General features: G+C 34.0%; 1 protein-coding gene across 1 annotated transcript; it reads left to right on the top strand.

Moving 5' to 3' along the window:
* The first annotated feature begins 1,292 nt into the window (after positions 1 to 1,292).
* Positions 1,293 to 14,145, top strand: LOC125858086 (potassium channel SKOR-like). Its single transcript, XM_049537768.1, has 13 exons — positions 1,293 to 1,774; positions 2,532 to 2,756; positions 2,849 to 2,912; positions 3,794 to 4,133; positions 5,273 to 5,568; positions 5,726 to 5,806; positions 6,598 to 6,696; positions 7,955 to 8,179; positions 8,368 to 8,556; positions 9,851 to 9,926; positions 10,045 to 10,339; positions 11,064 to 11,185; positions 13,674 to 14,145. Exons 1-13 carry the CDS (start codon positions 1,524 to 1,526, stop codon positions 13,913 to 13,915), a joined length of 2,505 nt encoding a protein of 834 aa, XP_049393725.1. The 5' UTR covers positions 1,293 to 1,523; the 3' UTR covers positions 13,916 to 14,145.
* The last annotated feature ends 81 nt before the right edge of the window (positions 14,146 to 14,226 follow it).

Genomic DNA, 14,226 nt, shown 5'->3' with positions numbered 1-14,226 from the left:
ACACAATATGTGAATTAGGCGTATGTTATATTATCAAATTCTCCTCTGTACAAAAAAAAAAGGTAAAGGGAGTAGCCCGTTATTCATTAAATTTTGAACCTTACTAGTTACTACACTTGCTTCGGGCAATTCTTAATTAGTTAGTTAAAGAATAAGATGACACAATTTTATTTTATTTTTGCATATATGGGTAATACCCTTTTATTATGAGAGTCGGCCGGAAAACAAGATTCTCTATAGGTGAGATGGGTACATGATAAATATATTGAAGAATTAAGTAGATAGTTATATATGAAGGAGAGAGCTAGGTTAGGTGCTATGTACGTATTTATGTTGTTGGTTAGTGGTAATTTCACAGTACTTTATAAATAATAATAATAATAATAATAATAATAATAATAATAATAATAATAATAAGAGATAGACGTCCAAGAAAATAGTAGAAATATCATCCATTGACATACTATTTGATCATGTCTTACAAAAATAACCACTATAATAGACTTTTAAATTTACGAGTGAAACTTAATGATAATGTCTTTTAGTTTCATCAATCTGTGGACTTAAAATTTCATTACACTACCTATTTATTACAATTACAAATGTTTGAAAAGTGTGTTGTAAATTTTACTAAAAAATCAACCCCCATAAAAGAAAAAACTATAAGCACATTTTGATAAAGTCAAAGACAAAAGGAATCCAAAAAAGGTGAAATAAACCAAAAAGGAATGGACAACCATTATCACTATGTGCACCTGAATGGACGTGACCATGGCATTGTAATAGATCAATGTGAAAATTAAAGTATATGTACTAAAGAAAAAGGATTACAAGATTGTTGGAGCAGCATTTTATTTAATATTTTTAAAGGGTATCATATTGATTTGCTGCTATTCCCCATCCGTTGAATAGTTACTTTGGAACCTAATTAGATTGATGAATTTCTTCGACTAATTGAGAGTTGCTTGAGTTGAGTTGTACCGTGTCGTTGGACTGTTGTATTCCGGAGAGGACAAGTCAAGAGTACTATTGCTGGATCTGTGTAGATTATGCCACAATGAGCTAAAATCTCCTTAAAGAGAACAAGATATTCGTACCTCAACTTGAATATATTTTTATGCATTTTCATTAATTTAGTTTTCAATTGTAATTTATTGTATTTGTGATATATCACACCAACACACATCAATTAAAAACCGACACTTTACACAGATTTTACGTTATACTCTATCAAAATTGCTAGAATAAAACTTCACACTGTAATTAGATGTGAATGAATAAAATTAGTAGCAGCATAAATTTTGTGCTTATCTCTTTAAAATACATTTGATTCTGGAGTAGACATAAAAAGATTATATTCATCGTCCAATGCTATATATTCTGAAACCACTTCATCTTGTCCAACGGTTCGTATCCTGCAACAGCAACTAATTAATAATTGACTCCATCTATAAGACAAGCATTGAATAAAATCGAAAAAAACTACTAATTGGATGTTATTAACAATTAAAGTAGTATAATCCATGGATAGAGGAAAACGAAGATCCGGAGAATTAGATTCAGAAGAAGAAGAAGAGTTTAAGGTTGAGGATCTTAATGAAGAAACATCCAATTCCAACAAATTATCTGCGTCTAATTGGAAGAATCGGTTGAAGCTGCTGCGGAATTACTCTACTCTTGACAACACTAGTACTGTTAGTGTTGGAAATAATAGTAGTAGAAGCAGGGGACGCAGAGATCACTGCTATGGATTTATAATTCACCCTGATAATTGGTCAGTCACATTATGTCCTCTCCTTAAAGCTTATTTAAGGAAAAAATCCAATATTCTTTTGCCTACTATTTAATTTATTAGTTACTTCAGTTATGTGACACAGATAAAGTTTGTTGAGTCATCTGGAGTATATTTTTTAAATTATTAATTTTATAGTTGTAATTTGTCATTGAACTTGTACCTTGTTTTGGTTATATATTGTATATAGAGAAAGATTAAATATTAACTTATCTTTAATATATATTTTTTAAAACCTTGTTTGGCTTAAAAACAAGTTGTGATGTGATTAGTTACAATGATATTATTTATTAGTGAATGAGTTGTTTGTGAATACCCTTCATGAGTGTAAAATGTGGTATAAAAGGAGAGTTTTTTTGCCATTTTAATTATTTTATCTCAAAATAAGTTATTTAAGAATTATTATTCCACACATAATTCGAAATAACTAATCTTAGTATTAATTATTACTAATTCTGAGACAAGTTTTTCTAAACTTTCTAACCAAACACGAGATTAAGGTCTACTGAAACTTATCCTAAGATTATCTCATTTTATTCATCAGATAAATGTGTCCTAAGTTTAATATTAAACCCCTTCCCCATGTTTTTCCCTTTTTTTTTATTTTTAAATATTTAAAAACATGTTTAATTTTTTAATCCTTGTATTTCGTTGGCGCCAAGGAAACAACCAGTAAACCTCACCACTACAACGCCGCTTTCCGGCTTAGCTTGATAAAAAATCAGAATTTTGAATGCAGGTGGTACATACTGTGGACGCAATTCATTCTGATATGGGCGGTGTACTCCTCCTTCTTCACTCCCCTGGAGTTTGGCTTCTTCAGAGGACTCCCGGAAAATCTATTCCTTCTCGACATCGCCGGCCAAATTGCTTTCCTCATCGACATCGTCGTTCTCTTCTTCGTTGCCTATCGAGACTCTCATTCTTACTGCATGATCTACGATCGGAAACTCATCGCCATTCGGTTTGTACACTTTTGACTTGCGAAGTATCTTTGTTTTTAATCGCCGATTTTGATTGTACTGAACAGCCTGAACCCTTGGATAATTTGCATAGGTACTTGAAATCTCGTTTCCTCGTGGACTTGCTGGGTTGCTTTCCCTGGGATGCTATATACAAGGTATTCCCCCCTTTTTTTTCCCCTCTTTTGTAAATATTTTCCCCTTATATCACTGTTGCCTTAGCTGATAGAACATTCCAATAAAGAGGAGAGTTATGGTAGGTTGAAATTTTGTACTAACATTGTGTTGCAATGATGAATCGTACCTGAATGGTGCTGAATAGTGACAGTAGATCCAGGCAGTCTAATTTGGCATGGAGGTTTAGTTGATAGATTGATTGATATGTTATGGCTATGCTATTTAGTACAGATGTGCTCTAGTTATAATAATGTGTTATGACTTCATAACTGCCATAGATATTTTATTGTGTTCTGCACCCAAAAACACCAAGTTGTTCTTGTTATCTCATTTTTTGCTTTGGAGTAAATTGATTGCCTTGTATCGTTCTCTTTGGAGACAAATGAAGTGATCACAAACTAGTTTCTGGTATTTCGCAGAATTATTCTTCCTTCCACCGACTTTGTAATTAAAATTTCCATTCTAGGAAATTGAAAATTTAATTGCGGCGTCTAGAAAATCCTTTCAGGACTGTTTAAAGTGGTAATCTAGAGTTTGAGGACTGTGTATCTATCAAATGTGAAGAACTCTCCCTTTTGATTATGGACTTGTGCGTTAGTTTTGTGTTCTCAACTTTTTCTTCTTTATTGAAGAGTTATAATCCTCTCGAAGTCTGTAAAAGTCGATGTTTTAGCCTTGTACAATGATTATCAACTGAAATCCTGGTGAATCTGATGACTTTGAAGCTTGAATGTTAATTCTAGCTATGCTAGATTAAGGACAATTGTGCACTCCATTTAGTCTGTTTCCAATGCTGTCAATAGCAACTAAATTGGCTTTTATGGGCTATAAAATGAATCATTAAGCTGTTTCCTGTGAACAGGCTAGTGGCAGAAAGGAGCCAGTTAGGTATCTCTTATGGATTAGGCTGAGCCGAGCCCTTAGGGTGACAGAACTCTTTGAGAGGTTGGAGAAAGACATCCGTCTGAACTATCTGTTTACAAGGATTATAAAATTATTTGTTGTCGAACTATACTGCACTCACACAGCTGCCTGCTTCTTTTACTATCTGGCTACTACATTGCCTCCATGGGAAGAAGGTTATACATGGATAGGAAGTTTGAAGATGGGTGACTATAACTATGCACATTTCCGAGATATTGATCTATGGACTCGGTATATCACATCATTGTACTTTGCCGTTGTTACAATGGCAACTGTTGGTAAGCTATTTTTCTTTTTCATGTCAAAGTTCAAACTATATCAATTTGTTGATTTTATCAATCCAGTTCCATCTATTCATTTTTATACAAATGTATAAGACAACAATCACATTTTACTCCCTTTTTTACTTGGCAGTATTATAGAAATCTTTTAGATTCATCTCAATCACAAGTGTGTATCATCTCATAACTTCTTTGCTTACTGTTTACCACTCAAAAGGAAAATTTTAGGAAGTTAGCAAAGTTACTGAAGGAGTAAGCTGTTAAATTTCGTGACTCAGTTTATTAGGAATTACAGTTGAGATTAGTCAGGTCTAACTAATTGTAGTAATTTTCATGGTCGGAGAGTATTAGTTACTTCATGCAGAGGTCATATATCTCACAAAGCCATGCTTCAATAATTCTGTGCAGAATAAATTTTTCATTCAGTTGAAGATATTGAAAAATTCAGATGCAACAGGAAATGATTGTACTGCTATTGCTAAGAACTCAGAGTTATTATCTCTTCCGTAACCTACACAATTACATATACTAAAAATGCAACACATTAGTGAAGTACAAAGAATTTAGCTTTTGGAATATTCTGCGACTCAACTTATCACCTGGTATCATGCCTTAACATATATAGCTGAACTCTTGGCTCTTCTGTTTTATACAGTTCTAAGACTGGTAAAAGTGCTATTAGTAAAGAGACTCTGAAGTAGCAGGGATTGGATGCTAGGATTTCCTAACATGACATTGTTCTTTCTTACCATATCCTAAATGCTAGAAAGATCTCTAGAAAGGCTAGCCAATTTACTCTTCTGCAATAAAAATAATTCCTATGAGATGTACTGGAAAGATATGATGCAATCCCTCCTCTGGTCTGTGCTGACAACACAAGATAATATTATAAAATAGTCTCAAATAATTATAAGTAGGAAGGTATTGTGAATGCACTGAAAAAATGTCTCCCTTCATTAGACATTTTACATCAAAAGCTAAGGCATACATTTTAGGAAAAATATCTGGTTCTGGTACTATTGGCTCATAGGTTACAGCTTCTAGTTAATTCTTAGAGCAGTATGAACTTGGAAAGATTACTTTTCTTAAAATCAGGATCCGAGTATAATGCATTTTATTGTTCTCTTATGCTATAGGTTATGGAGAAATTCATGCAGTCAATGTAAGGGAAATGATATTTGTGATGATCTATGTCTCTGTTGACATGATTCTCGGTGCCTACCTGCTTGGTAACATGGCAGCATTAATTGTAAAAGGATCCAAAACTGAAAGGTTTAGGGATAAAATGGCAGATCTTATAAAATATATGAACAGAAACAAGCTGGGGAAGATCTTAAGCAAAGAGATCAAAGATCATGTCAGATTACAGTATGAGAGCCGTTATAATGAGTCTTCTGTTCTACAGGATATTCCAGTTTCAATTCGAGCTAAGGTATTGGAAGAATTTTTTTATCTTTTTAGTCTTTACAATATCTTGCTCATTGGCCACTTTAACCAAAGGAAAAGGAAAGATCAGGGAAAGGAAATGTTAAAAGTAGAAGTATGATTGTTTAGTGTGCTGTTGCCACATTATATGGTTCTTCTTGCAGATTGCGCGAAAGTTATATGAGCCCTACATCAGGGGAGTCCCACTTTTCAGAGGTTGTTCGCATGAATTTATCATACAGATTGTAAGTTCACTTAACGAACAGAGAAAAGGAGTTCAAAAAATTTTCATTCTGCATTTCTTTACCAAAGTTTCTGGTTCACTTATTCTTGCATCTTTGAGGAATAAATGTCGAGTCAAATCCTTATATTAATTTCTTCTTATTTCTCATCAAGCAGCTTTCTGTAATGTGAGTCAATCTTGCCTGGTCCAAATGGATATGCTCCTATATCCCAATAGTTGTTCAATCTACTGAAGCAGTGATCAATTTTTTCAGAACTTTGGTGTTCGTGCCTGCTTACACGCACCTCAATTGTTCCATCAGACTACTAATGCATTTTCTTATATCAGGCAGTTTCCTATTTTATCAGCAAAATAGTAAACAAAATAAATTCATCCTATATCAAGTCCATATCATAGTGATTATAGAATAGTTATCTCTTTTCAGCTTGAAGCAGACATGTAAATGGCTAGATGAGTTGAATTAAATGCAGCTCCTTTTCACATTCATCATATATCTTTGAGGAAGATGTATCTGTCCTTTAGAGCTTTATATGATTTCTATTTAAAGCTCTCAAGTTCTTGCTCCAAAATTTGATACTTATCTGCTGTTTCCTTCCTCAAAATATTACAACAGCCAACAGTTTTGTGCTTATTTGGTTAATGATTCGTCCAATTCTTATGATTCATGTTTATGTCAATTAGGGTGTATTATTTGCTAATATTCCCGAAATTGAAGCCGATAAGAAGTAGTTGTGATAATTTGAAGTTTATAGTAGTGAAGAGTCATCCTCACCAAATCTTCTTCTTTTGTAGGCAATCAAAGTACATGAAGAATTTTTCCTTCCAGGGGAAGTGATTTTGGAACAGGGTTGCATGGCAGATCAACTGTATTTTGTTTGTCACGGTAAAGTGGTATGGTTTCCATCTTTTAAATTCCATATTCATTTTGAACAAGATGCTAAAAGGAATAGTTCTTAAATCTAGGCAGAGAGGTAAAACGGAAGTAGTAGTAGCTATAGCAATTAGCTACAGAAGTTAAGTCCAATACAAACAAAATTGAAAGGAGAATGAAGGAAGAAGGGAAAAAGAGAACAAGGAAATGAAAATGAACAACAAACAGAAAAAAAGATTCAGCATGTAAAGTTTCTGTTTCTTCCTTCCCTACACTCTAAATATTTTGTCATCTGCATTATCTTGGGAAAGTTGTTCTCCAGGTTAAAGGTAAGGACTTCCAGTTTAGGTTGGGAATTTTGTTTTTGGTTTTTTGTCTTGATACTCATGGCTGGTTGTGATTCTTCATTTTGGCCTTCCAAAATATAGAATATGCATAAGTTGGAAACTTTTTGATGCAAAGAAATCAGAAATAAAGTAGAGGCAAAGATAGACAAGGAAAGTTGGCTTAGTCTCCTAAAATTTAAAGAAAATCTCGTCTTTGCTATTTTGCTCACACACATATTACATGTGGAGTACTTCTCCAAACAATGTAATTAGTAACTCTTAATTGAGGGGTTTTCCCCAGAAAATACAAAGTTTAGTCTAAATCTAGCTCTCATGCAAACAAATCTGAAATCAAATAGATATCTTTGTGAAATTAGTTGATGCCTGCTGCTGATGTTTAGCTAGGGAAAACAGCATAAGCTATAAATTCCACTTCTCTGTCATTGTCCAACTCTCCCTTCATTTGGTCGTGAGGAATGGATTATCCATGTAAATGTGTGGAAATGATAGTACAGAACTACAGATACAAGTTTATGGCTATTATGTCATCTGAAATAGTGGCTCACAAAACTACTAAGAATAGTTTCATTTTTGCAGATATAAGATAAGTTATATCAGTAATACTAGAAGTCAATATGAACTTGTAGGGAAATATTTTACTTAAAGGTTTTAATGAGTTAACAGGGTCTCAATTTCAATTACAGTCAGACCTCTAACATTCTTATATAATAATACTTCACTGTAAAAGCCTAGTTTTTCTCGGAACCGATTTTAATGCTGTATTTTACCTCTCTATAACAGTCTTTTACCTATAATATCAACAACGATCTTATACCAATACACTCAATACACTCTTTGTAAAATTACCCCTTTATAACAACTAAATAAGATTTAAATGTCAAATGTTGTTATAGGTGTATAAACTGTTTATTCATATTTTTATTGTCTACAGGAAGAACTAACAAAATCAGAAGAGAATGAAACGGAAGAATCTCTCCTGGATCTTCAAACTTACAACTCTGTTGGTGAAATTTCAGTTCTTTGCAACATTCCAGTCCCTTATACAGTTCAAGTTTCTGAACTATCTAGACTACTACGAATTGATAAACAATCTCTAGTGGAGATTCTGGGAATATACTTCTCCGATGGGCGTGTGATCATCAATAACCTCCTTGAGGTCGTTTTTACTCTCTTATTGTCTTCCAAATTTCTGTTTTTCCTCAAATGCTATGTTAAGCATTAAGCAACTCAACTGGACATAGGTGTTTGGAAAGGTAGCAGTTTTTTAAAAAAATGTCTTAGGTGACATTTGGAAAATTACAGAAAGGGCCATTTTCATCTTATGTGATATTTGGAATTTCTCAGGGAAGAGAGTCAAGCCTTCGGAGTAAGATATTGGAGTCAGACATAACACTAAATATTGCAAAACATGAATCTGAGCTGGCCATGAGGTTGAACTGTGCTGCTCATGATGGAGACTTGTATCGACTGAGTCGTTTAATTGGTGCAGGAGCAGAGCCTAACCGAACTGATTATGATGGAAGATCATCTCTGGTATCTATTTTTAGCTTATATATGTGTTGAGAAGTCTTTTATCTCTCTTGGAGTTTCCTCTCACATTAATTTATTTATAGCTTGTTTCCGTAGCTACTGAATATCTATGTCAAAGTTAATTATAAATAAGCCTTAATAAGCAATATGCACTTATTCATCTTATATCTTTGGCATGCAGCATATGTAGATTAGAGTTTTATGCTGTTAAAGTAGGTTGGAGTGAGGACGGCAGATAAATGCACCATTCTTTACTAGTTCTAAGGTATTATAGGGAGGAAGAGAAAAAAAGTGTTATAGGGAGAAATAATACACCTTTATGTGTTCACAACCATGAAACTATTCAGGTAGTCGTGGTTATCCTAGATTGTTTGCCTTTAATGTTAAAGAGAAAGCATAATGAGCAACTATGACAGATTTGGGATAAACCATCACCGCTAGTGGAGAAGCAGAACAAGGACTTCAGTTATTTTTTCTAACATGAATAGTTCCATTCTCACCTGACTTTGTTACACATAGAAATAAAGACAACAAGCTTGAGAGTACATTAGGAAGTGCTTATTTAACTCAGTGGTTCAACTTGATGGAATCACAACAGGAAAACAATGTGATACTTAAACATTAGAATCTTGAGTCATATAGTTTTCGATGACCTTTCTGTGACTGGAAGTGACAATCAGAAAGATTGTCCTTCCTTCGTTTTTCCTTGATAATTACAGCAATTTTTATTTCACTGTTAACTGCACAAAGGTTGTGTCTTCACAACTTACATCATAGCTATTGCATAGAAAAATTAACTAGCTCTGTAGGTAATTAGTAAACTCTTAACATCTTTTCTAATTCAAAGAGATCTTCCATCTTACACCAAGATGCTAAAGACAGTTTATTTATAGATAATTCTCGTATCTGGCTCTGGTTTGCCTACAAAGCACTTTTTATTCCTTTATCTCCTAACAGACCACCAAATGCAACCAGGGATGGTTTTCCAAATCTTCTTTTTGCATTTGTCTATAGTCTATACCTCCACTTTTCCATCAGAGAAGTAATTCCTTGACTGTTCTAGGCACCCATGTGACCCTAAAGATGCAAAAAACATATTCAACTGTAGAATAGTCTCAATGTAAGGTTGAGTTTAGATATTTCTCAACAGTTGCTTATAGAGTTACAGTAAATCCAAACAGAATTTGGTATCTTTGTTGAGACCATTTTCTTTTCTTATCTAAGGTGTTGGATATAGTTCTATTTCATTAGTTAAAAAGGTGCTGATGAAGTCTTACTTGGTATGGTGTTAATACAGCATCTAGCTGCATCCAAGGGACATGGAGATATTACAGTTTTCCTTATCCAAAGAGGAGTGGATATTAATGCTAGAGGTAACTTCTTTTTCCTGGTTCATGTTTACCAGGGTCATCTCTTGAATTCTCCAATTTGGTTTTCATTGATGTTGAATTCTCTCCCCAAAAGGAATTCTAAAGAACCTTCTCTGAACAGATAAGTTTTGCTACACTCCATTGCTTGAAGCGGTCAAGAATGGCCATGATCATGTGGCTTCTTTGCTGGTGGAAGCAGGGGCACTACTGGGTATAGATAACGATGGGACTTGCCTTTGTGAGGCAGTTGCAAAAAGAGATTTAGAGTATTTGAGAAGACTTTTGGCCAATGGCATCAATCCTAACTCCAAAAATTATGATTTTCGAACACCACTTCACCTTGCTGCATCAGAAGGGTTGTATCCAATTTCAGTATTACTGTTAGAAGCTGGGGCTAGTGTCTTTGCGGTGGACAGGTACTTTTATGAATTTAATTCACTTGTTGTAATATGAGAATAGAAGCAGATGTATTCTCCTCTCTTAGTATTGCTTGCAATCAAATATAATCAAGTTTAATGAGTATGAGAACTGCACATTATATCTATTGTAAGTTCATCTGTCCTCTTACATGCATAAATATTCATGTAATTGTTGCCTTTTTACTCTGGGGCCATGTTACACACTTTTGATTACTAAATGCTGCATTATAAGCAGATCGTTCTTGAATATGCTCTTACATCTGCTTTACTTGAAGAGTCATTTATGTAGTGATCAAATTTTTGTTTTATGCGTGAAATGGTTGTTTGTCTCTCTTTTACAGCGCAAACAAATTTACCTCTTCAATTGAGGATCTTTACAGGTCGATGGTCTTAACTAGAAGTTTTTGACAAATGCTCTGCTCTATTCTTAAAATTTCCACTTAAGAAAAATAAATTCTTTTCTTTATTGTGTCACAACTTTTTTTTTTTTTTGATAACCAAGAAATCCGTCTATGACCCGCCCTTTGGACCAATCACAGCCTTCTAAACTTGGTGGATAATGGGCCCGCCCCTCTACCCTTCTCCACTTAAATATTGTGTCACAACTTTTAAAGACATTTTCTTATGATATGATGTCTAAATCCTTGATTTGCTACAAAGTTAGCATAGTATTATCATCTTCTTGAAGACTCAAAATTGTTATTTGCATTCGTATTTGTAGGTGGGGAAAAAGTCCACTTGATGAAGCTCGAGTAGGTGGAAACAAGAATCTTATCAAGTTACTGGAAGACGCAAAGGGTAGTCAATTATCAGAATTTTCTCCAAGCTTTGGTAGAAGTCAAGGTAACATCACAACTGAAATCTTCTCTCTGTATTAATAGACGGATAACCAACTAGAAGGGGGTGCGGGTGCGGGGGTGAATTAGGTCGACATAGACCTTTTGGAAAAACTAAAGGTCCCTATTAAATAATGTCTTTTCAAGAACTTCCACACAATGAGTAATGGGGCTCCGATCAGAAACAAAACATACTAGATCAAACCGAGTAGTTCTTAACGCATCAAAGAATTCGAATATCAGAGACAAGAATTAAGTGACTCGATTCTGCAGAAATAAATTAAGGGAACTGTAAAGAGAATGCAAGTATTGGAAGTGATTTAGGGAAATTCACATTCCTTGTGAGCACATGTTTACCACCTAGAATCTCCCACTCTATGATTTTGAAGTTTTCCTTAATTATTTAACTTATCAACAATGGATGAGATCAAAATTGCTTTACAACAGCTGTTTTTAACTCTTCAGAGGTTAGTCTTCTTTTTCAACTTATAGACATATTCCCCTTGCAAACCTTGAGTTTCCAACTCTAATAGAAGTAATTTGTTGTCACAAACAATTCAAGCGAACAGAAGAAAGTTTATGAATCTTCAAACGTAAGTTAATGGGAAGTTTTCATAGTTTAAAGCTCAAAAAATGATGATAACTCAAGTTTTGATGAAAAGATTAACTGTGTTCTTCTAATGTTCTCAGCAAAGGCTTGAGAACATAAGTTCTTGGTCACTCATTTTAATTTTAGAAAAAAGGATGATTATTTTGATTTCAAGAATTAAGAAGCCCTTGGGTTTACAAGCAAAAGTATTTAAGGTAACAAATTACTGGTGTCAATGGATATTTGTTCTGAAACTGATTTTCTACAAGTGACCATCTGAAAAAAGATATAAAATGATTTTGGTTGCATTAGTGAAAAATATGCTGCCAGATTGAAAGTTGATTAGGAGCGAATATTGCGTTACCTAAATCTTTATACTTATTTTCTGAAATATTTAATGTGATTTTTTTTTTCTTTTGAGCTCCCAAATTTGTATATGCTCTAAAGTTCACTTGAATGTACTGATTTCACATCCAGTTGCTCCCTTGAAATTTTCGTATATTCTCAAATTTTCACAATAGTTCAAAACAAGTCCTTCGTAATATCAATCTTCAGTGGGTTTCATAACTTCCAGTATAAATCTTTATGCCCATGATCATATGTCACCTTCATAGCATTTGACTTCAGGAGCTTGATCCATCATATGCATCTAAATTGTTAACTTTTATTGTACTTTTGAGTACTTCTATTTTCACACCCTTGTTGCTCTTCATCAGATGTTTTATGTTTGCTCCAAAGATCTAGTTGACTTGAGTTTACCACTTATATCTTGAGTTTTGTGGCTTCAGATTCTTCAATATCTTCATGCTTTAAACTTAACCATGTTATCCCATTTATTAAAGGCGTGTATAGCACTAATAGGTGCATCAATTTGAACCTTCAAGTATTCCCTTTAATCTTTGAGCTCATATCTGGAAGCAGAATTATCTGTTACTTTAATCTTTTCTGTTAGTTGTTATCTACTGTTGCAACATAGGCTGATGACACTTTGGTAATTATGTTCATAGTCCGGAAAGGAGAGGAAAAGTTGTTAATATGAGTTATCGGAATTGGGCTTGCTGGTTCTTCATCTGTTGGTTTCAAAAATAATTTAGACAAAAAGACAAGTCCCAACCAAAATCCATTGTGTGGTATCTTGGAGAAAGTATGACTAAGTAAAGCTATGTAACACAATATTTTTAATGTGCAAATAGTACCAGAGACCATTAAACTATTCAAAAGGTCTCAACTAAGCTCTTGTGCTGTTTGTTATCTCATATATCTTATACCTTTGGGAAATTCTGGATTAATGTCACACATGTGACTTTCAAACAATTCCAGGGGTTAGGTTTCCATTTTGAGAAGTTGGATGAATAAAGTTAATGGGTTTCCATATCAGATCACTCGTGTTATTTATTTCACATTGTTCCTACTTTTGACTTTCATTCAAAAAAAAATAAGGTAGTTTCTTTTCAAACAAGAGTTTAAGGATTTCTTATTGCTTTATTGTAGTGAGTGCAAAGATTCATGTAAACCCCAAATTGCTATTTTTGGAGTTCTCCATGATCCACAATCCATTTTTCAGTTACTCTTGTTGTTACATCCTGTAACATGAGTTTTAGATTTTGAATTGCAGTTTGTAATAGTAAGATTTCCACAAAGTACGAAAAATTATCAATCAGTTCTGATTAGCAACTCGCGACAAGCCTCCAAATCATGGGTTGCCCATCTTTGAAAAAGCAATAGCCTCTTTATTGCTAGTTAGGTGCAAAAACAAACAGCATCGGAGGGAAAACATGAATCTACTATTTGAATATCTCTATGTTCATATGGAACTTTAGTTTGTATTATCTATGTGTTCCAAGTCTTTAGTTATTTGTTCTCCTCTCAATAGCAACCTCCCTAATCAATATTATTGGCATGACAGATGAAGGACAGCGAGTTAAATGCACGGTGTTTGCTTCAGAACCTAACGATCTCAAAGACGAGAGAAGAAGAGGAGTCGTTCTATGGGTACCTCAAAGCCTTGATGAGCTCATTAACACAGCAAAGGAGCAATTAAGAGTTTCATCAGCAAATTGTGTAGTGTCAGAAGATGGAGCCCAAATCCTGGACACAAACATGATCTCTGATGGCCAAAAGCTGTTTTTAGTAAGCGAAAGCACATGAAGTTTTTTTAAAAACAGCACTATTCAACATATTGTAATTTCCAGGCGAGCTCTTAGAGGAAGGAAACAAACTAATATAGTTGTACTATGTAACAGCTGAATAATTTATACAGTATAAAAACCGAATGTTGGAGCTTTCTGGCTACACCAAGACTATGAACTCTTATCACTGTGATTAAAATCAGCATGAAAAGCAGTTGGTGTTGAGGAGAGCACATGGTTATCATCTCATGTATATATTTGTTGATGAATTGTAGTTAAGCTTGAACTTAGGATCTCTATAATGTTATATTTGATTGTGTGATCACCTCA

This window comes from Solanum stenotomum, chromosome 3 (genome assembly GCF_019186545.1).
Source record: "Solanum stenotomum isolate F172 chromosome 3, ASM1918654v1, whole genome shotgun sequence".
Taxonomy (NCBI): Eukaryota; Viridiplantae; Streptophyta; class Magnoliopsida; order Solanales; family Solanaceae; genus Solanum; species Solanum stenotomum.
Note: the sequence above shows the minus strand (reverse complement) of the source record. Positions and strands in the feature narration are given on the sequence as shown.

Coding starts and splice junctions, on each gene's coding strand:
- LOC125858086 (XM_049537768.1), top strand. CDS start 1,524: ATGGATAGAGGAAAACGAAGATCCGGAGAATTAGATTCAGAAGAAGAA. Junction 1,775..2,531: donor ATAATTCACCCTGATAATTG/GTCAGTCACATT, acceptor TTTTGAATGCAG/GTGGTACATACTGTGGACGC. Junction 9,927..10,044: donor AGTGGATATTAATGCTAGAG/GTAACTTCTTTT, acceptor TTCTCTGAACAG/ATAAGTTTTGCTACACTCCA.